The 20,619-nt window shown below is 41.2% G+C and overlaps 1 protein-coding gene and 1 long non-coding RNA gene across 8 annotated transcripts in view; one reads left to right on the top strand and one right to left on the bottom strand.

Annotated features, from left to right (window-relative positions):
- Positions 1-20,619, bottom strand: part of THADA (THADA armadillo repeat containing) — a 329,048-nt gene that overhangs the window by 163,803 nt on the left and 144,626 nt on the right. For all 7 annotated transcript variants that reach the window (XR_004287706.1, XM_032351902.1, XM_032351903.1 and 4 more), the window contains 2 exons: positions 19,307-19,396; positions 17,896-18,027 (listed from right to left, as the gene is read on the bottom strand). Coding sequence is in view for 6 of the 7 variants with exons in the window: in XM_032351902.1 (XP_032207793.1) it covers positions 17,896-18,027; positions 19,307-19,396 (222 nt within the window). In the remaining variant the exon portion in view is untranslated. The remainder of the gene's footprint in view (positions 1-17,895; positions 18,028-19,306; positions 19,397-20,619) is intronic.
- LOC116595495 lies at positions 3,033-6,161 on the top strand. The gene is made up of 3 exons (XR_004287710.1): positions 3,033-3,193; positions 5,292-5,450; positions 6,093-6,161. It is a non-coding gene; the product is annotated as an uncharacterized LOC116595495 (long non-coding RNA).

Genomic DNA, 20,619 nt, shown 5'->3' with positions numbered 1-20,619 from the left:
CATTTAGCAGTAGGATTTTCCATGTGGTTATTAAGGTTAAACAGATTTTTCCCCCATCTTGAGTAGATTAAACTGCTTCCTAATATCTTTTATTTTTGCTTATTCCATAGCAAAAAGGCAAATTTCAACTTATCCCAGTTTGAACCATGCCAAATACTGAGAAAACAGAAGCCAAGTTAGTACACTGTTGTTTAATATAGTCCAAATGAATTCACAATGGAGACCACTGTGCAGAGTTTAAAAATGAAACAAAACTGATCTCACACACACACACACACACACACACACACACACACACCCTACCACTAATTAAAAATATATTAGCATTACAACTATACAATTTCAGTGGTGGTGTTATCTTTGTTTGGAAGCAAGGTACACTACTTTACGACTGAAGCCCTTCAGCATTTAATTAGGTTACTAATTATAAGGAGAATCACATTACCTTTAAGTCCTTCCCTGGATTGTGACTGAGGCCTAATACATTAATTTCATGGTGATTGTATTTTAAGATGGGGAACATGTCAATAAAGAATTCTGGCCACATCCTCCAACAAGTACATGAAACTGAAGGTTTGGGCCGTGACACAGTTTGATACATTTTCTGGAAAAAAAATAAAAATCACTAATTCCCAATGCTAACTTTAGTGGCAAGAGATATTTTATATTGCATTTTAAGCAAAAGTAGCATTCCAAGGAATCTTTACAGAAGGTATATACCTGGCTATAAAAAGAAACAAGAAAATTATTGACATTTATTTATCTCCATTTGAATTTAATGAATTTAGCCTCAGTCTCATCTTACTTCTCAGCTTCCCTCCTTGCCTATCAAAAACAAAAGCCCCCCCGCCCAAAAAAAAGAAAGAAAAAGAAAAAAAGTCAGTGTAAATTATATGAGTCATTCTTCAATCATGCCAAGGATATAACCTTCAACCTAAGATTAAAATACAGTGCTATGTGTGAAATTCAATACTGTTTAACTTTTGGGTGCTAAGATCTAATAAGTACATTTCAAAGGAAAATTAAACAATCTGGATCACTTCCATTCATCATCATGATTTCATTAGATTTCTATGGCTTTGGCGACATTTGCTGTATTTGGATCCTGGGTAAACTGGTGGAATTTGCCATCGTTTAGTTTATAATCTGTATCACCAGTTCGTACAAGGCACAGAAAAGTTCTCCACTCCCTTAGATACTTCAAAGCATCTCACTTATTATTTAAATGATTATTCTGACAAAACCATTAGTTAAGAAGAAAGCAAAGAAAATTTATTTTTTAAAGTGGAGATTTTTAAAGATGTGTCTTTCATATCAGACTGTTTTGACCACCCATGCTATTTCTGGCAAAATCTTTCACATCCTAAAAGAATACTTTTTTAAAAAATTCCAATTTTTCTTACCTATAAGAACTGGTCAGGGCTTATTTTGACTGCTTTCACTCAAAATGAGCTTTTATTTGAGTTTAAATTTTCTATAAATTTATAGAAATTAAACGTCCTCTTGGGTTCCTATATTTTCTTGCCTTCTCTACGGAAAATACTAAATCTGAGAAAAGTACTGCTGAAACCTTGATGACTATCTCACAACTTCTTCAAAGAATGGCAGGCCAAGTGCATAAGCACCACTTGCACACGGAAAAAAGAAGCATCTTAGTCAGGGTTCTGAGTTTAGGACTTCTGGGTTAACAAGAAAAAAAGTTTCAGATTTAGAATAGGGTTATATTCCTATTTCTTTCTTTTTTTCTACCCTGAAATTCACACTGCAGCTAGTTAGCCAGGAAACATGTTTGTAGGGCTTAAGAAGTTTCTTGGTCTAATTGAAAAAAAAAAAAAAAAATGGCAACAGTGCAGTCCTCAAAAAGAACCCCATCACCAGGAAAGCTGAAAGAATTGGCTAAGTCACAGGTCAAGAGCCTTACAACAAAAATGGGTTGGGCTGAGGACAGAACCTAACAGGAAAGCACAAGGTTAGATGTGAGTTTAATTTGGTGAAGAAACATGTGCTTGACCACTTAATGGCTGCTAGATACCAAGAGGAGGTTAATTTACCTAATCCTCCCTCTGGTCCTGGAGCATTTCAGAGCCACTCTTTGAGCACCAGAGCAAGAGATGCTACTATTCTAGCCTTCGAGAGACCTTATTCCCCTCCTTTTTTACATCTGTGGAAGGAGAGTGGCTGTCGTGGTTTCGAATCCATCATTTTCAAGATAGGGCTCTTGCAGTCCCCAGATTTCCCAGTACGTCCATATGATGGCGGCCAAACAGTTTCTTTATCTTGTGTTTGTTGAGGTGTTCGGGGCTCACAGCCTGATGGCTCTTAGAAGGGCCAGTAATGCCTTACATGCAACAACAATTCCATTCAAAATAAAGCAGACCATGCAGCCTGACCCTTTGGTATTTAAAGTAATGGAGCTGCCAGGAAGCAAGCATTATTTAATCATTAATTAATTTATTTTTATTGTGATAAAATAAAAATAACATAAAACTTACACAATCTTAAGTGTACAGTTCAGTGGCATTAAGTGTGTCTTCCAAGCAGTTTTAGGACATTTTAGACTCTGGCCTCAATGTCTAGATACTCCGTCATTCACTGGCTGATACTCATGGCTTCACAGAGGTAAATGTCATTCTGTTCCCAGGTAACTTCTTGGCTAAGTATTCAAAGTCAGACTTCATTCAACACACCAGGGTTTGCCTGCTTGAGGTGAAGAATGAACCACCAAATCCAAGCATTTGTCTATTTCCTTCCAGATGGAAGACAGAAACTCTGATATTCTCCTCCCTGCCATTAAGCCTTTCGGAAAATAAGGAACCCACTATTCCCTGACCTTTGGGATTTTTGCAAACACCAGACTGCAGTTCAGAACACAGACAAGAAACTGTCCAAGGAAAACATGCCCCCGAACGAACAGGATATAAACAGAGCTGTAACTAGGTAATTAATGGTAGGGCCTTGACTCCCCTCACTTCACTTCTCTGATAACAATCTGGCATTTTATCAGCAGGGTCTTTTATCTGGAAGGATTCACTGTGTTCTGCTGCCTGGAACTATTCTGGGAAGGGACAAAGACAAGCTTTCATCTTGGAAAGGAAATGGAACCACATCTAGAAGGGATAAAGAAGAGTCAAAGCTGTAAAAAAACAAAACAAAACAAGAAAACCTCTAAGTCTTTCCCTGCCAGAAGGGAGAGGTAAATATAATAAGATGTCCCCTTTCCCTGAACGCACAGGAATAAAATCCTGGTCGGGAAGAAGTCACTGCAGTCCTCACCCTGGCCACATGTGTGAGGGTGGCAACTTGCTTTCTGCCTATGTTCCAAGCTCTGCATCCTCTCTCCCCACCAGCCTTATCCCATCCCTAACACTTCACTCAACCCAAGCCTTCCATTTCTCTTCCCGTCAAAACCCAAGAATCTTAAACTAAATCATACTGTGGTAAAACTGACTGAAAATCACTTAAAAGTAATATGCCTCACAGTGGGATTTCCATTTTAGAAGGGATCAAAACCATACACTTAAATAATGAAAATCTACCTGTGAAACTTCCAAGTTCAGCTCAAAATGGAGAAGGTATGGGAGAAAACTGGGTGGGTAGAAGGCATTGCTTAGGACTTCTGAAATCATTGCAGATAGGTTTCAACCACCCTAGGAGTAAAGCTGGTCCGAGTGAATGACTACAGTGGGGCTAGAATCTGACCCTGTGAGTGGCTGCATTCCTAAGGGCAAAAGGGGCTGCCAGGGAGTTCAGATGAATTAGCAGTAGAAAGCATTCCCTTATTTGCCCTCCACATACGGCCATTCCACCCAGACCTCATAACATGTCATGGACTGTGGTTGTGGAAGGACTCCGGAAAAGCAGGGCTTTGAATTCCCCAACGTACTTAGAACTGGGAATATTTACCCAGGGTTGAGCCAGGGTGGCTGGTGTGTTCCAAGACCCACAGCCTCGGGCTTATAATCCCAAAGCACAGCTTGCCTTGTGACACTGCTGCCCTTCTGTTAGGCTGTGAAGCAATTCTGCGGAGGCCCGGTTGTATTCAGGGCACTTGTGACAGTTCACAGAGTGCAGACAAGGGGACGGTGTAGAGGACACCTCTCTGTTGGCCACTGTTCAACGGGGAATTCTATCAGAACACAGCATTCGAAAACTGCTCCTTTCAGGACGTGTTCAACCATGCAGCAGGAGGCAAATCCCCCTCTAGCCTTTTCAAGTTTTCCCTAAGTCCAGTTTTTATTCTGGCCATGAATTAAATTCTGATGTCTTAAATCATGCAGAAAAAAGAAAAGTGGGCAAGAAGTGATTGAATTATACTAATTGTATAGCACTGAAGCCCAGCTAGAAAACAAGAATTACATTTCTGAAGTTTCTCTTCACTACACTTATGCAGGTTATAATTAGTATTAAATGAATTTCACTTTTCATTTCATCCCAGCTGAAAAGATGCTGAGCCTTAAATTCTGGCTTTACAGGAAAAAGATTCTTCTGTGGGGGGGGGGGGGGGGGGAATAAACAGTCAAGCAAAAAACCAACCCACATTACTTACGCATCACCCAAAAGGACAGCCTTAAGGGACTAACTTGTTTAGTGTTCGAAAATATTTTCAACCCACTGCTTTGTAAATTATTTTCTTGTCTGTGTGACACATCCTTCTGAAACAATTCAGCTTTTCCTTGGCTGCCTAGATATATTTCCATAGTTCCTACCCAAACAGATGGCCTTTTCCTGTACGATTGCAATAATCAATAGGAGATGCTTATTTACACAACAGCCCCCTTCACACAAACATATATTTTTGTTAATGCTCTGGACATTATAGGGAATAGAAAAATCTCATTCACGTGGGCCCGCCTCATTTTGGTTCTGTGATTATTTTGACTGAGGCCAAGCCAAAGTTTACCTCTGGGACTGAGAGCTTTCATTTAAAGTTAAGAGACATGTGGCCATCTCTTGGGGACTGGTGGCCAGGACAAGAACATCCCAGGCCAAGAATTCTCTGCTACAAAAGAAAAAAAAAGCAACCCAGGGGGCACATCTAGCTCTCAGTGTGCCTCCCAGAGCGTTTTGGCTAGGAGTCTTTGGTTAATGAAGGAGGGAGGTGGGACTGTGTGGGCGAAGAAAGCAAAAATAAGGGGGGGGGGGGCAGCAGATTTCAACCCACCTCAGTGGCCATGTGCGGTGGGTTATCAACTACTATATAGTAACCAGATGAGACTGGTATCCCTCATCAGAACAGTGCCCCAAAGTTACTATATGCAGTTTGGAGTAACAAAACTTTCATTTCATAATAGGCCATCGTCAGAACACTTCACTGATTCAGACTGGCCGTTTTTCCAGAGAAGTTTAGGATTATCACAGAAGAAAACATTGACAAGTTAAAAAAATTTCAACATGAACTGACAGTCTTGGATTCTGTCTTCTTTCTAAGAGGATAAAAAGAGGGTGATCAAGTAAGCTACTGTGTGTCAAAGTCTTTCATAAATATCTGTTGTCATTTTTTTCTTTTTCTTTCAACAACTCTGAAGGTTTGAGAAGTTCTGTGAAGTTTTACCCGTGGAAACGTAAGATGGTAGAGACAGATGAAAAATATACTCTCTAGAGGCGCCTGGGTGGCTCTGTGGGTTAAAGCCTCTGCCTTCGGCTCAGGTCCTGAACCCAGGGTCCTGGGCTCGAGCCCCGCATTGGGCTCTCTGCCCCGAGCCTGCTTCCTCCTCTCTCTCTGCCTGCCTCTCTGCCTACTTGTGATCTCTGTCAAATAAATAAATAAAATCTTAAAAAAATAAAACTATATATATATATATATACACACACATACACTCTAATACTTTAAAAGTGATGCAGAAGGAGAAGCCCATAAATAATCTCATTAAGACTTTATGCTCCTTGGGCCTCAAGACACATCTTCTCTTTGCTAAGACACTAGGAACTGTGCAATGACCCATGATTTCCTATCAAAAGGAAAATTTCTTTTGTAAGAAATTCTCAGTATTTCTCAAGAATCTCAGAACTTCAGCTGAGCCAGTTTTATTCAGCAACCTGTCAACCACTTGGGCTTACCTGTGAGCTTTTTCTTCCTTTGCTACTGATTTCAGATTAGAAAATGTGACCACTGCAAGGCAATGCCCAAGGCAGGTGGAGGGAGGAAAGCTCAAGAAAGCACGGTAAAGTCCAAATGTGTGTTTTGTTTTGTTTTGTTTTTAAGATTTTATTTGTTTATTTGACAAACAGAGATCACAAGAGACAGGCAGAGAGAGGGGGAAGCAGGCTCCCCGTGGAGCAGAGAGCCTGAGGTGGGGCTCGATCCCAGGACCCTGAGATCATGACCTGAGCTGAAGGCAGAGGCTTTAATCCACTGAGCCACCCAGGCGCCCCCCAAATGTGTGTTCTTTAAAATCGTAGGTTAATTTTGGCATGCTGAGAACTAGCTTATCATGGAGCATCACAAACAGATGAGTAGAAAGCCATACTGTGGTGTTAAGGACTAGTGTAGCCAGGGAGTGGCAAAGAGGCTGAGTCTTAGAGCCAGGCTGCCTGGTTCCAATCCCAGCTTTATCACTTCCCAGCAGTATGACCTACGGCACGGCTCTAAACTTTCTACTGCCCAACCTGTCCTCTCTGTAGGATGGGTGTATAACATTATAGACCTCATAGTGTTGTCATGGTGATTAAATGAGTCAGTATGTATCAAGTCCTAAAACAGTGCCTGGCCCATAGTTAAGTATTTGCTCATAATTATCATTTATCACTAATGTGATGGAAAAAATCAGAGCAAAGACCAGGAGCAAGAAGCAGCATACCACAAGGGATATCCCATTACACCAAAAACCTTATCTGTCTGGTGGGCCACTGTGTTCGCATACAACCGGGGTTTGCAGTAAATATCTGTTGTGTAAATGAATACACAAATCAATCCTTACAGACTGACTCCTTAAGGAATCACATTTTTACTGTGGACACAGGATGCTTACTCCTTTTGGACCTTGGCTTTTCCAATGCCAAAGAAAGGTACCAACACCTGTTACTTGCTATCTCAAATTGATGATCATCAATACAAGAGAAAAAGCAAATCATTTCAGTTACTGGAAGGATAGCAAAGCAAATCATTTCAAATTTACTGGAGGGATATCAAAAGTCATTTACTTTTTAAACCAATGTTTCTCTGTTACTGAATACGCATGAACACAGTCAATGACATCAGGAGGACCCTTGTGATACCTTGACTCCTGATTCGAACATGTTTCAAGAGGTCCTATGATTATAGCTGGCCAGGTGGAATGTGATGTTAGATGTGGTTGGCCCTAAGAGATGGATGTCCAAGTCTTAGGGTGTGGAGGAATTACCTGGCGGCTTGTTTTGAAATTGCTAACTTTCAGGTGTCTATGGGACAGGCAGAAGGAGCTGGCCAACAAAACACTGAATCTATGGTTCTGGACAAGTTCTAGATCTAGGACATCAGTGTATGTGAGGAGCAACCCCAGACAGTGCATGCAAAGTGGAAATGAAGAGAGCAGAGGGTAGGGCAAAGAGGCACACCAATATCTGGGAGGTAGCAGGAGGAAGGGGTCCTACCAGAGAGGGAAGAGGTAACGGCCGAAGACAGTCACAGAGGAAAGAGGGCCACAAAGAAGGGAGTGTGCTTTAAGAGTGTCAAATTTCAGAGAAAGGTGAAGAAAGATGAGCACTGAAAAGTATCTGGTGGCTTCTGGGACTAGGTCACTTCTACTGCATCTTTGTAGGCGCAGCCACAGTGAGGTGGTAGAAGAAGCATCCAGGCTGCCATAGTTTAAGGAATGAATAAGAGAGGAGGAGTGGAGCCTGTAAACACAGAGAACCTTCTCCAAGTGTCTGGCTATAAAAGGAGATAGAAGGAGATAGAGTGGAGATAGAGTGGGCGCCTCTATGGAGAGTCTAGGCCTCTTGGCCTCTATTCTCTCTCGTGAAGGGGAAGTGGTGAAAATAAGGGCATTAGGTTGGGACAACGACACAAAGTAGGCCCTCAGCAAATATATTTAAGGGACAGTTGAACTGGTGATGAAGAGCTCTCACAACGGAAAGTAGAGAACAAGAATAAAGGGCGAAGAAGGGAATACCTATAACTCGCTCGTGTGGAGGGGAAGCAAGAGGGGCCCTCCAGACTCTCAATGCTCAAGGCGAATGAGGGAAATAAAATATGAAGGAAAAAGCAAACAGATATGAGGGTGAATGCATCTTGTGCAGCTGATGTGACTAATGCAGCTTGTTTTAACTAGAAGATTATAAATAGACCGGTAAGGGTCAAGGCCCGGAGGAGAGGGAGGAAAAAAGCTGTGCCAGTCAGGGAAAGATACTCCAAACACGCTGGGTCATTATTTCCCCCTGTCCTCATTTTAAGCCTACTATAATTCATCTTTGCCTTCCTACTCTATTCCCTAATTCGCGTTTGCTGCCTAAAGAGAAAGACATACATTTTTTATCTTAAAATGTTCCCCACTACGTAGGATAAGACGACTACCTATCCATTGGCATTTGGGGCTTGCTCCCGTCAAAACCTTCAATTCAGCATTAAAAATGCCTGCTGAGCACTTTGGCTACAATTCTTGATAAAGTAATTAAGACCAAGGGAATAAAATCTCCTTAGGGAAAGAGATCATTAAAATATTTTTAAATTTAAATATTATTATGTTTGTAATAGTTTTCCTACAACTTTTATTATTTCCATAAGCTTTAAATGTATAACCTGGAGCAAATACTGTCCTTTTTAAAATTAGCGTAGAGTCTCTATCGTTGGTTTCTCTTGTTGGGCAGCAAACCATGTATTTTGTAAATTTCCTGGGTCACCCTTGATTCAAGTGAAAGCAAAGCTCTTTATGATGACTTCCAAGTTATGAATCATAAAACTCTCTTTCTCTTGTTAGATCCAACCATCTACAGAGTAGACAGCCTGACTTTTCTCTCATCTTGCCTGAGCTGCTAATCACTATGGGGGATTTCTAAAGGTCCTCAAGATAGCAGACTGAATTCTCTTATTCTTTTCCCCTTGCTACTTGGGAAAGCTTTCTGAACTTCTCCAAGAGCCCCGGTGCTGTTCCCCTTGTTTATAGGCCCTTGGTCCTGAGTGTGTCACATAATTCGGCGGTTAAAATTCAGTATGTTTTATCTTACTAGCTAGATTGCAAGTTCTTCCGAGGATGAAGACCTTCTTTCTTCACTTTGCATCTTACCAAGACCTAACACTAGCTAGGTATGCAATGGATGTTTAACAACTACTTCATCAATCTATTAACTAATTGGATTCTAACTTTTAGAGTGGATGGCAGCAACAGGCCATGGATTATCATCATTGTCAAAAATTTCACCTAAGAATGAAGCTGTTTGCAGATCAAATCACTTGTTCTAACATGACCTGCATTGGCCTGTTGAAGTAACAGATAACATTGAAGAAAAGCTGGTCCGTACAAGTTTTGTTTTTTTAGCTTGCTTTGTCAATGCATTCCGTAAGAGGTGAATTCCTCATTCCTTTTGCTCAAAAACTTATTTAGAAAATGGTCTTAAAGAGATCTGGCACCAGAGATGAAGTTGGCCAGGCTCTTCGCTAGGAACTAAGAGATAAAAATCAGTGACAGATGACAGAGTATCCTTTATACCAGTTCTCTTTGCAAAAAAGCCACACAATACAGGAAACATGATTTCATTTCACATGCTGAATCTCAGCTACCCTTGGGTAGAAGTCAGAAATTCAGAAGGCGGTGAGCACAATGCTTCCCATAAAGCGCTAGGCAGGCAGGCAGGGCCATGGTAGAAAGGAGACAGAGTACGTAGCTGCCCGAACTGATTTCACAGCATTAGGAAACAACCTTCCCATCTCTCCCCTGTGGAAGGCCCCAAACTCCAAAACCAACTTTCATTGCTGTATTTCAAAATGTATGTCTCTCTAATACAACAAACAGCCCCAAGGAAGGTAATGACTAGGGTCATTTACACATCTGTATGAAAGGAAGAAGTGGGCACAGGTCTGGCTTATATGCAAAGAGGATAATGGAGCAGCTGGAAAACCCCTGAGCAGAACTGAACATGTGCACCTTGATGATCTTGCCCAAAGCCTGACCTGGTATCAGAGTCACACTAGTAAAACCAGAGGTCAGAGTTTCCACACACTGATGGGACGGCAGTTCCCTTCTTTATCCAACCATAGCTGGCAGATCAGGAAGGTATAGGGACATTCCTAACCTTTAATCCCAATCTCCCAGGCTCACAGAATTTAGCAGTAACCACAGGAGGGGTGGAGTTCTGGATGTTTCTGAGGGCCAGGTTGGGAAACAAGTCCTACATTAACAGCACCGGCAAAGACCTATTCTCAGTTGTCTCTTCTTGTCATGGGCTAGGCTCGGGGACTCCTGTGTTCTCTCTATAGGCATCTCTGTTCAAAGAAGAGTCTTCAGGAAGTTTGGACAACAAAGAGTTATCTATTTTAATCACGTTTCAGAAAAGCATCTCTCTGCCTTTTCTCAAAGACTCAGATGTTCCTTGTACTCGTCGGAAAACAAATGTGGTTTCAGCCAACATCTGGAATGGAGAAAAATATAGCAACCACAAAAAAGATAATTAAATTAATAAGGAATGCTTTTCAGACATAACATCCCATAGGCCAAAAAAATGTTTTCAGAACTCTCCCGAACGAAATTATAGAAGTTACTTAGAAGCTAAACTTAAGTGAATTAACTGCTGGAGGGCACCATATGGGAGCAGACCACTGTGACCCTATGGACCTTGCTAAGAATGGCACCCCAACTTCTTTTCTTTGTGTGACAGAGGAGCCCATAATAAAAATGTACAAGTAACATGTTATCATTTCGGAGGCAGGCTTGTCATTTCCTTCACTGTACATTTGGAATCTACATCTAGGTTGTGCAGCTGTTCCAAAATAAGACGTCTCAAAAAGATGCCCTGCTGGTCATCTCACTCAACCTCAGACATCCTGCAGAAAGCCCAGCATGTGATCAGTTTTCCTTGAATACTTTCAATGACCGGCAGCTCAGTGTTACAGAAATCTATCCATTCCCTTGATGGAGCATGCTAACTTTCACAAAACTCTTCTTTATATTAAATCTGAAATCTACCTCTCAGTTTCCCCTTGGGAGTGCCAGAATAATTATGTGCCTTCTTCCATATGGCAGCCTCTCAAGAATGTAAAGACCACTACCATGCTGACTCTAAGTCTTTTCCAGTCGAACTGTTTCCAGATGTTTAGCTTCCTCCTCATCTTGGTTATCTCCTCTGGATAAATATTAGTTTATCAGTGACCCTCTTAAAATGGGAAGCCCAGCACAGAATAACAGAAGCAGCACAATGATGTAGGTTTCATCTGACCAGCAGAGTTCAGGGGGTCTACAGTCTTCACTATCTGGAAACAGCAACTGTGTCACACTACTTCCACAGGACTCACCAGGAAATGCCATTTCCCAAGACTTTCTTCATAAAAACTGCTAGGGAGCCAGGCAGCTCTCATCCTGTATGTACATAATTTTGACTTTTCTTTAGAAAATCAGAATATGACACATATCTCTATTAAAAGACACCTTGATAATCTCGGCCCATCCATCCAGGCTTCCAAGGCTATTCTGAATCTTATTTTTAAAATCACGGACAATGTCAGACCTATCAAATAATAAAGAGTATACAGAATAATACAACAATCAACCACTTGCCCAGAATCTAGCTTTAGAACCCATCACAAATAAAACGGAAGCTCCTAGTATTTGTATTTGCTTTCTCTATTTTAACCCCTCCTTCACCAGCCACACTGAAATAATGCTCACTGGCCTGAATTTGTGTTTGTCACTCCCATGCTTAAAGACTGTTTTGAATGTTGATTCCATCACCACTTATCTTTATGTTATATACAAACCCCGATAAGCATGCCGCCTAGTCCGGGTTCATTTAAGTAGGTAATTCAAATGTCGACTAAAGCGGCATTGTCCTTGTCTATCAGCCTGGTAATCCCATCAAAACAGGGAGGTGACTCAGGCATGACTTACTCTTAGGGAATCCTTCTCCACCTCAGCAAACTAACTTTTGCAAATAATACACTGAATGATCCCAGTCTAAAACAGTCAGTATCAATACAATTGTTTGGTCACTGGTAAAATAGGCCTTGTCCCTTCTCTTTCGAAAATCCTTCTGCAAGCTCCCAGCAGAACACCCGCCATCCCACATTTCCCCCAAATCACTGACATGGTTCTAGGCTCACATGTGTCTGAGGCTGTAAATTGCCTGGGTCCAGGGATTTGCCTTCATCAGCAGGCCAACACAGTAGCCTTTTTTTAAAATCTGCCCCCCTACATCTGGCTTCAGGGCCTTCCTTCCAGTTAACTGGTTGGGATAAGCCAAAACAGGTGTTTAAAAAGTCTGCCCTCTTTCTATCATCATCAACCCCTTCTTCTCTCTAGAACTTTTCTTAAAAACTAAATCAAAGGGCCTTTTATCTGCTATTTAAGTATTTATGTAAGTATTTTTATGTAAGTAAGTATTTTTTGTAAGTAAATATTTATGTAAATATTTAAGTATTTAAGCAAGCAGTATTAGCCCCATATACAGAGTGGCAGCCTGAAGCATCCAGGGGCCCTCCTCTTGCATGCCATAAAAATCTGTGAGTCTTGTATATAGATAGTTCTAGGACTTTCAGCAGAAAAATGACATCTGCCCCCTTCCCCGCTTCCATCCTTCCCTCCTTCTTCCATTCTTATCAATCCAGGCCTCTAATTCGGTGCTAACGCCGTCAGCAGGGTAGCTGTGGGGGGGCTTCCAGAGCAGTTTGCAGGATAGCAGTCAGAGCAAAAGGGTTCAGGGGCCAGGAAGGACTCAGCTCACAGGCCCCTGAAGCCAGGGGGCACCCAGACAATATCCAATACTCAAATGTGACCGATAAGGAAACAGAGGGTCAGTGAGGTGAAGTCAAAATAAAGGTAAATGTGAGAGCTGAGACTGGAACACAAGACTCCTGAAAGGCTAGTAAAACACAACACGCAGATGAGCTTCCTCTACCTAACCAGTAACCAGTGGGATATGAAACATGGCTCCTAGTGTAGGACCAGGAGGCTGTACTACTTCACAGACATGCAGATCTGCTAAGACACAAAATGTCTCAATTTGCAATTACTTTCACTTCTAGGTTAATAACTCAGTCTCTGTGCCCAAACCTGGGTGAGGCAGAGAAGGGGACCAAAGAACAAAAACCAACCAAAAAACCCAGAGTGGCTTCTGCATGGAAAGAGGCTAAGATTTGTTTGGAGAGAATAAGCACCAAGCTACAAATTACAGTTATTTATGATCCCGCAGTGATGAATGGAAGGATAAGAGGTTAAAGTAACAAACGCTATATATCCTTTCAGAGGGAGAGACAAGCCAGAGCTCAAGTGAAGAGAAAGGGAGGAGGGCATGTCTTCCTTCCCACCAATGTCTCAGCCGCTCTCTGCCTGTTTATCTCTCTGTGAGGCAAAGCTGATCCTCTAACTTATCTACAAGGATTCTGGGAAGACAGAGCAGATAGAAATGGGCCATGCAGCCTTGAAGAGGAGCTCCTGGTATTATAATCACAAACGAAGGGAGAAGCCATCTATTGCCTACCCCAAAAACCTCAGCTCTACACCATGGAAAACCAGTTCCTTCAACTCCACAACCTGGGCAAGGAGTAAAGTGGTAATCCTTGAATTATGTAACTATCAAGGACAAGAAAACAAGGGCCAATATTATTTCTCAATATCACAGGGTTAAAAGGCCTAACTGAGTTTTCGAACCTCCTACCCTTCCTCCCTTTTTAAGACTGGTACAATCCAAAGGTTCCATGAAATGTTTTTTAAATGTATAAAAAATTTTTTTTTGATTCCTGGCTGAATATTTCAATATCTCAACGACAGAAGTGTCCACAGGATGGGTCCCTAGGGGTGATTTCCACTGCCACGTATTTAATTGTGTTACTAGCACCTCAACATTTTTCAGAGTAAACAAGAGCAGATCTCACTGAAAAGTTTTCTAAGGTGAACAATGAATTATTTGAGGAAAGATATACTCAAAGTCATTTGTAACGAAAATAAGCCCCCAAACGGGTGGGGCTGAGGGTGAGGGTTGAGAGACCCTTTTAAAACCACCCAAAAGAATGGTTAAAAGGCAGTGGAAGGGTTTCCCCCACAGGTAGTAATTCAATGCTGAGATCTGCTGTCAGTAACAGCCTTCTCTCTCCGTGGATATCCTTACATACGTGGGTACCATGCTGGTTCCGAGAGGGTACAGAGTCTTGTCCAAGAATCACAGCTAGTCAGTGAGTGGCAGAGCTTAGACAGAACTGGGTCTCTTAAACCCAGCACCTTTGTTCTATCCAAGACACCATGCTGTGGCCCAGGTTTGGGGCATATCTAGTTTTCTGTAGTTCTTCAATTCAAACTTGAAACTCCACTGTAAAAGGGAATTCAAAGATACGTGTAGAGGAATATTCTGGTCTCTAGAAAGCCCTAGACAAGGAAAGTATATTCAGGGAGCCAGCTGGGGTCGGTGGTATCTGAACTGAAGGGTAAGCGGTCTGAAACTGAAGGCATCACACTGGTATGGTAAAGGGCCATGAATCTGGACGGAGCACAGCATTGGGTACATAACACACACTGGATTAAAAAAAAACTTGTCAACAAAACACTGTGATGAACATTATCATTTCTGTTCCAAGACGCTGCAACTGCACACATGCCTAACTTTGGAGAACCCAAATCAGAACTTCTAAGATTTCAGTCAACAAAGTAGATCAATAGAGATAGAAGTTTCTACTCCCAAATGCTGGATGAGGATCAAAAAGACAAACAATACTCACAAACATCTTACACAGAGGAAGGAAATGGCAGGTAAGTATACACAGATCAGAGGGAAATAAAAAGCTGTCACTGGGGCTTTTAATCTTCTGGTTGTGCAATTCACTTCAGCATGGTCAGAGCAACCCTCATGCTACCCCCACCAGCTGAAAAATTTCTATTTAACTAAACTCAGAATATCCAAGAGCCTGATTAGACTCTTCCAAGTACATAAATTAACACTGGCAATGTTACAGAAATAAAGCACCGCCCACCCACTTGTGCATACCTCCATCTTTTCAGCTATTAACCCAACTCAAAACAGCCCAATCTTTACCATCTCTAGCACCGCAAATATTGCCTGGAATGACAGGTTTTATGATCAATCCTCCACTTCCTTCATGAATAATTTTCTCCCAAGTAAAGTAAATCAAGCATGTACAGTTTTACAAATTCACTACTTTTATGGTTCCTCAGTGATTGTGAACACTTTAGGGTAGCACAGGGTTTTCAGTTAAGCCAGGCTTCCTACATAGCTGGTCACAGACCAACCCTGATATCTCAGGCAATGATCCTGCAGAGACAAGCCCAAGAGAATGGCTGCTTCCAATCAAGTCATTCTCACTACTAGAAAAGCAAAGCAGGAGCAGATCCCACTGCTGGTGGGGACATGACTTCCACATTCTGAAAACAGCACTTGGGTCCACCAACTCTGGAGATGGGCTCCTTCTTACTCCAAACTTCATCAATATCATGGCCCACCAGCCTACTCAGTGTAGCCACTGCTCTTGGCTGCACAAAAGGAAGCTGGTTATTTTGGTGTAATGGAAAGAGTTCCCCCAATACTCTTGACAGGCCTATGCTCTCGGGTTCATATTCTAGCTCTATAACTGACTCGCTCTCTGAACCTCAATTTCCTCAACAGGAAAGTGGGGGTGATAACACCTCCTCTCTAAGTCGTTGTAAGCAAGACGGCCAGTTCAGTGTCAGGCAAATAGTCAAAGCTCAAAAAACGCTGGTGTGCTTCCTACTAACATCTCTGCTCAGAGTACTTTTTGTTGTTCTCTGCATTCCTGGGTCAAAATCTATTTCTTATAAACCCCTAGAATGGCCTAACCAAGTACCAAGTATGACCAACACTACTACTGCCTAGTTTGTTAAAATCCTCTGTGCAGTTGGGGGGTGGGGAGGGTTCTGATTATGTTTAAAATCCCAAATTTAATCCTGGTACTCAAAGTATAATCTACAGACCGGCAGGATCAGCATTACCTGGAAGTCTGTTTGAAAGGCAGACCCCTCGGGCCCCACTCCAGACCTAATGAATCCAAGTTTATGAGATTCCCCAAGTGATAGGGTTACCTCTTGAAGTTTGAGAAACACTGTTCTATACCACAAATGAATTGGGGTATAGAATAATAAAGAGAGCCTACTGACATTCTAAGGAAGCAATCGTGGCACTTGTGCTGTTGGTGGGACTCTATGAATGTTTATTCGGGTAGAAAGCAACTACTGACCAAGGCATTTTCCCTGGAAGGACAGTATAATGGACACCTTGTGCCTTTTGAGTTTAAAACAAAACAACAAAAACGATACACAAAGGACACTGGCTTTATGGCAATATTTAAATCTTCTACATTAATGCAATCTTTGTTATATAATGAGGGCTCTGCATGTAATTAGTAATACGAGCACTCTGATTATATGTAGACTCTAAATAACCGGAAGGATACTTTCAATGCAGTAATTTCTGGTTTCTAGGATGCAACACATAACTGACTGATTAGTAATAAGCTTCCACAGAGTGAATGTTCTCAACACAGGATGATGAAGTTCTAAAGCATGTCCTTCTGTAATGCTGAGCATGTGTCTTTCCTTCCCCACCCCAACAACCTTCTCAAACATTTTTTAGTTCTTTCCAGTTATATGTGAAAGTACAATTTTTAAATGCTCCTGAAAGTAAAATTTACAACCCAAATTCCTAAAATGAATCACCCTATGCCGGATCCAGGAGACTGGTAACTTTGTGTATCAGGAAACAAAAACCCCATCCGAGTGAGTCATCTCTGTGATCAGAGATAACACAGCCCCAGCCAGAGCTCCCGGCAAACAAATGGCCACAGCAATCACATGCCAGCATCTTGTGTTTAATGGTTTTTTACATTAAAATGCATCAGTCAGCTCTGTGAAACCAGGAAGTGGAACCTGGGACTCCACATAAATAACAAACACATTCTTCTGAGTTTGGCAAATCTTGACGTTCTGCTCTAAGTCTATCTCCATTTCTGGTACATAAATAAAAATGAAAATGCTGCTTTACCAAGATGAGAGCAGGACGTCAAGAGCTAACTAATATGACTGGGCTTTTGAAATGTTCCATAAGAAAATTTTTAAGACTTCTTAAACGTCTATTTATTGAGGATTTTGATCGAAAGTGAAAAAGGTGATCTGATCAGAAGTTGGCAAATACCTCAAGAACTGCAACAGAGGAAGTGGCTCTTAGGCTCTAGAGCACAAAAGCCTGTTATCATCTGATTCCAAAATCTGTATGCACGGCTTTTTCTCTGGTGCTCCAGTGTTGAGAGAAGATGAGCAGGAAGGGAACTTGTGCCACATAGCATGGCCTTGCACTAGCAAACTCCTCCAGAGAGAAGGGCAAATATCCTCTTCAACCCTTGGACAGGGGATATAATGCCAGGACCAAGCCTGCCTCAGGCTGCCTAGGCTCAACACAGGGACAGCGCAAATTCCCAGGCTATGCTTTTCAACAGCAGGCATCTCCTCTATCAACACCACACATCCATTAGCAGGCAGAGTGCCTAGGGAACATGACTTCAGCAGTGGCTTATGGCTATGGGCTTCTGCACCCACGGTAGAAGCGCTTTCTTCTGAAACACTGGAGACCAGTTGGGGACAATGGCAACAAACCCCAGGCCCTTGCTTTCATCAAGACCTCTCCCAAAGCAAAACAAACAAACAACAAAAACAAAAACAAAAACAAAACAAAAAACAATGATAGTGGAAACAAGTTAAAATACCCCATAGGGCCCCCATGCCCACCCCATTATTTCTGCGAAGCACACACTACCTCATAATGAAGGGAATGAAAGGCGCCATGCTGAGAGAAGAATAGGCGCCGTCCATCGGGGAAGGGTAGAGTCTCCCCAGCACCAAAAGTAAGAGAAACATGCTTGGATGGCGGTTGAGTTCTCCTGTGTCACTGGAAAAAAAAAAAAAGTTATTGCATGTAAAAGACATATTTTAAGAGGCAAAGTGTTACCTTCAAACATTTTTCTCATTAAATGATTATGAATATAAAGTGAGATGCTCTATGATTGGAAGATCGTTCCCCTTTTCTCGTTTTTTTCCCTCCATTCATTTCATATATTCCTAATGCACAAATAAGGAAGAGCTACTGGCCAAGCATGGATTGGGCTCCAGCACACGAGTCTCTTCTCAAAGCTAATTTTAATTTGTGTCTGTGTTTTGATTTGAGCTGTTCATATAGCAGAAAGGAGTCCCACAGTATGAAATGTGAAACTTTTCAACAGCCAAATGCACTTAGGAAAGCTTGAACGGTCAATTTGGGGGCCAGAAAAGCCTGTCTGTACAAATTACTCATGTGAGAGAATGTATCATGAACAGAAGTAAAATTCATTGATGTTAATTTTACCTCCCCGTTACAGATAATGAGTATAAATTCATATCAAGTGCAAATGTGGCTAGAAGAATAAAAAAGCACATGTTCTAAAAATTCCACTATCAGCACAGGATGTGATTGAAAGGGTAGTGATAAACTTTTCTATGTGCCCTGATCAGACGGGAAGCTCTCTGAATGGCTTTCTTTTCTGTTTCTAGGGTCAAGCATGCCAGTGCTTCTTCCAGACCAACCAGCTATTTGCTTACTCTCGTAATGGTCAACTCTAACAGGTCAGTAAGAAAAAAATGGCTGGTGTCTGTGACAGCAAACTCAGTATGCAAACACAGAGATTTTTAAATATCATGGGAAGAAAATGCTTTTCAGAAGCTGTGTTTCTAAGAAGCTGTTTTCTGAAATATGTTCCCTGCAAACAGAATGCGAAAAAACAATCTAAAACAGGATTTTTAAAATATAAAAAATATCATAAAAACAGGGTATTAGGGGTTCCTGGGTGGCTCAATCAGTTAAGTGTCTGACTCTTGCTTTTAGCTCAGGTCATGATCTCTGAGGCATAAGTGCCCCGCGTCTGGCTCTGTGCTTTAAGATCTCTCTCTCCCTCTTGTTCCCCACTCCACCTCTATACAAAACCAAAAACAAAACAGGATTTTACGCAACTTTTCAGGTACAAATCTACTGTAGAGAGTCAGGCAACAGGATGTAATAAAAAAGCACTTAAAAAAATCCATCTAAGTTATAAGGAAGGAGTTGATTAAAAACTGTTGCCTGGAGGGAAAAATCTCGATTAATGAAGTAATTAACTTCCTTGATTTCACTGTGTCCCACCCTTTTCTCTTCTTACCTGTCCACAGTATTAGCTACAGCTTCCAACTGTTGGAGAAGAAACGGATAGAGTTCCGGGAAACGAGAAAAAAACTCACTGCCTGTCATTCTGTAAAGGGAAGAAAAACAAATTACTATCATTTATTTCCTTTGATCTAATAATAAAGCCTTTTAATTTTATTTAAAGGAAGATAGCCAAGGTCATTTGCTTGAATATTTAATGAAAAAAAGTTGAGAACAAACCTCACCTTAAAAATTTAACAATCAGTCAAAACAAAACATTTAATTTTGATTTGGGAAGTGCTCTTAACACATGGAATTTTATCTCAAAATTTAAGATTATGTGTATTTACAAATATTTGATATTAAGTTCTGTTGGGGAAGAAATATGTAATCTGTGCAAATGCCAAGTTTTCTACAATTGATTTGGACTACACATATAGTCAACATCTGGTTGGCTAAGGCTGACAGCTTCTGTAACAAGGGAAGGTCTAGAACAGGTTTCTCCAAGTTGGCACCAATGATATTTTGGACTAGACCATTTTTTGTTGTGAGCGGTGTCATATGACTGTAGAATGTTTAGCAGCCTCCAACGAATCTACTCATCAAATGCCAGTAATATCCCCACCCTTTCGTGTCATGACAATCAAAAATGTCTCTGGGGGAAAAAAAAATGTCTCTGGACATTGCCAAATGTATCCCGAGGGGTAAAATGGTCCCAGCCGAAAACCACTGGGCTAGAGTACGGTTATCAGAGGCACAGATTTGGTATTTACGGTTCTGGGCATCCGATAAATACTACTTTTGAATTCTGACAAGACCTGTTCAGTTTTTACAAATGCTTACACTCATGTAACCCATTCCTATGAAGACTCAGAAAATTTCCATCATCCAGAGAGTTTCCTCGTATCCCTTCCCAGTCAACTCTACAATTTGGTTTTGTCTATTCTACAATTTCATATAAATGTAATAATACATTACATAATTTTTTGGGGTCTGGCTTTTTTCACGCAGCCTAAAGTTTATCCATGTTACCTGATGTATTAATAGTTTGATTCTTTTTTTGTGGGGTATTATTCCTCTGTATGAATATACAAGTTTGTTTATCCATTCTCCTCTTGACAGATATGGGCTGTTTCCATTTGTAGGCTATTATGAATAAAGATGCTAGGAACGTTCTTACACAAGGTTTTTGTGGACATGTTTTCATTTCTTTTGAATAAGTATCCGAGAATAACATTTTAGTATGTTTAACATTTTAGGAAACTGACAGTTTCCCCCAAATCATGATGGCATTTTATACTCCCACCAGTATTAAATGAGAGTTTAGTG

This window comes from Mustela erminea, chromosome 7 (genome assembly GCF_009829155.1).
Source record: "Mustela erminea isolate mMusErm1 chromosome 7, mMusErm1.Pri, whole genome shotgun sequence".
NCBI classification, from domain to species: Eukaryota; Metazoa; Chordata; class Mammalia; order Carnivora; family Mustelidae; genus Mustela; species Mustela erminea.
This window is presented reverse-complemented; position numbering and strand designations above follow the sequence as displayed.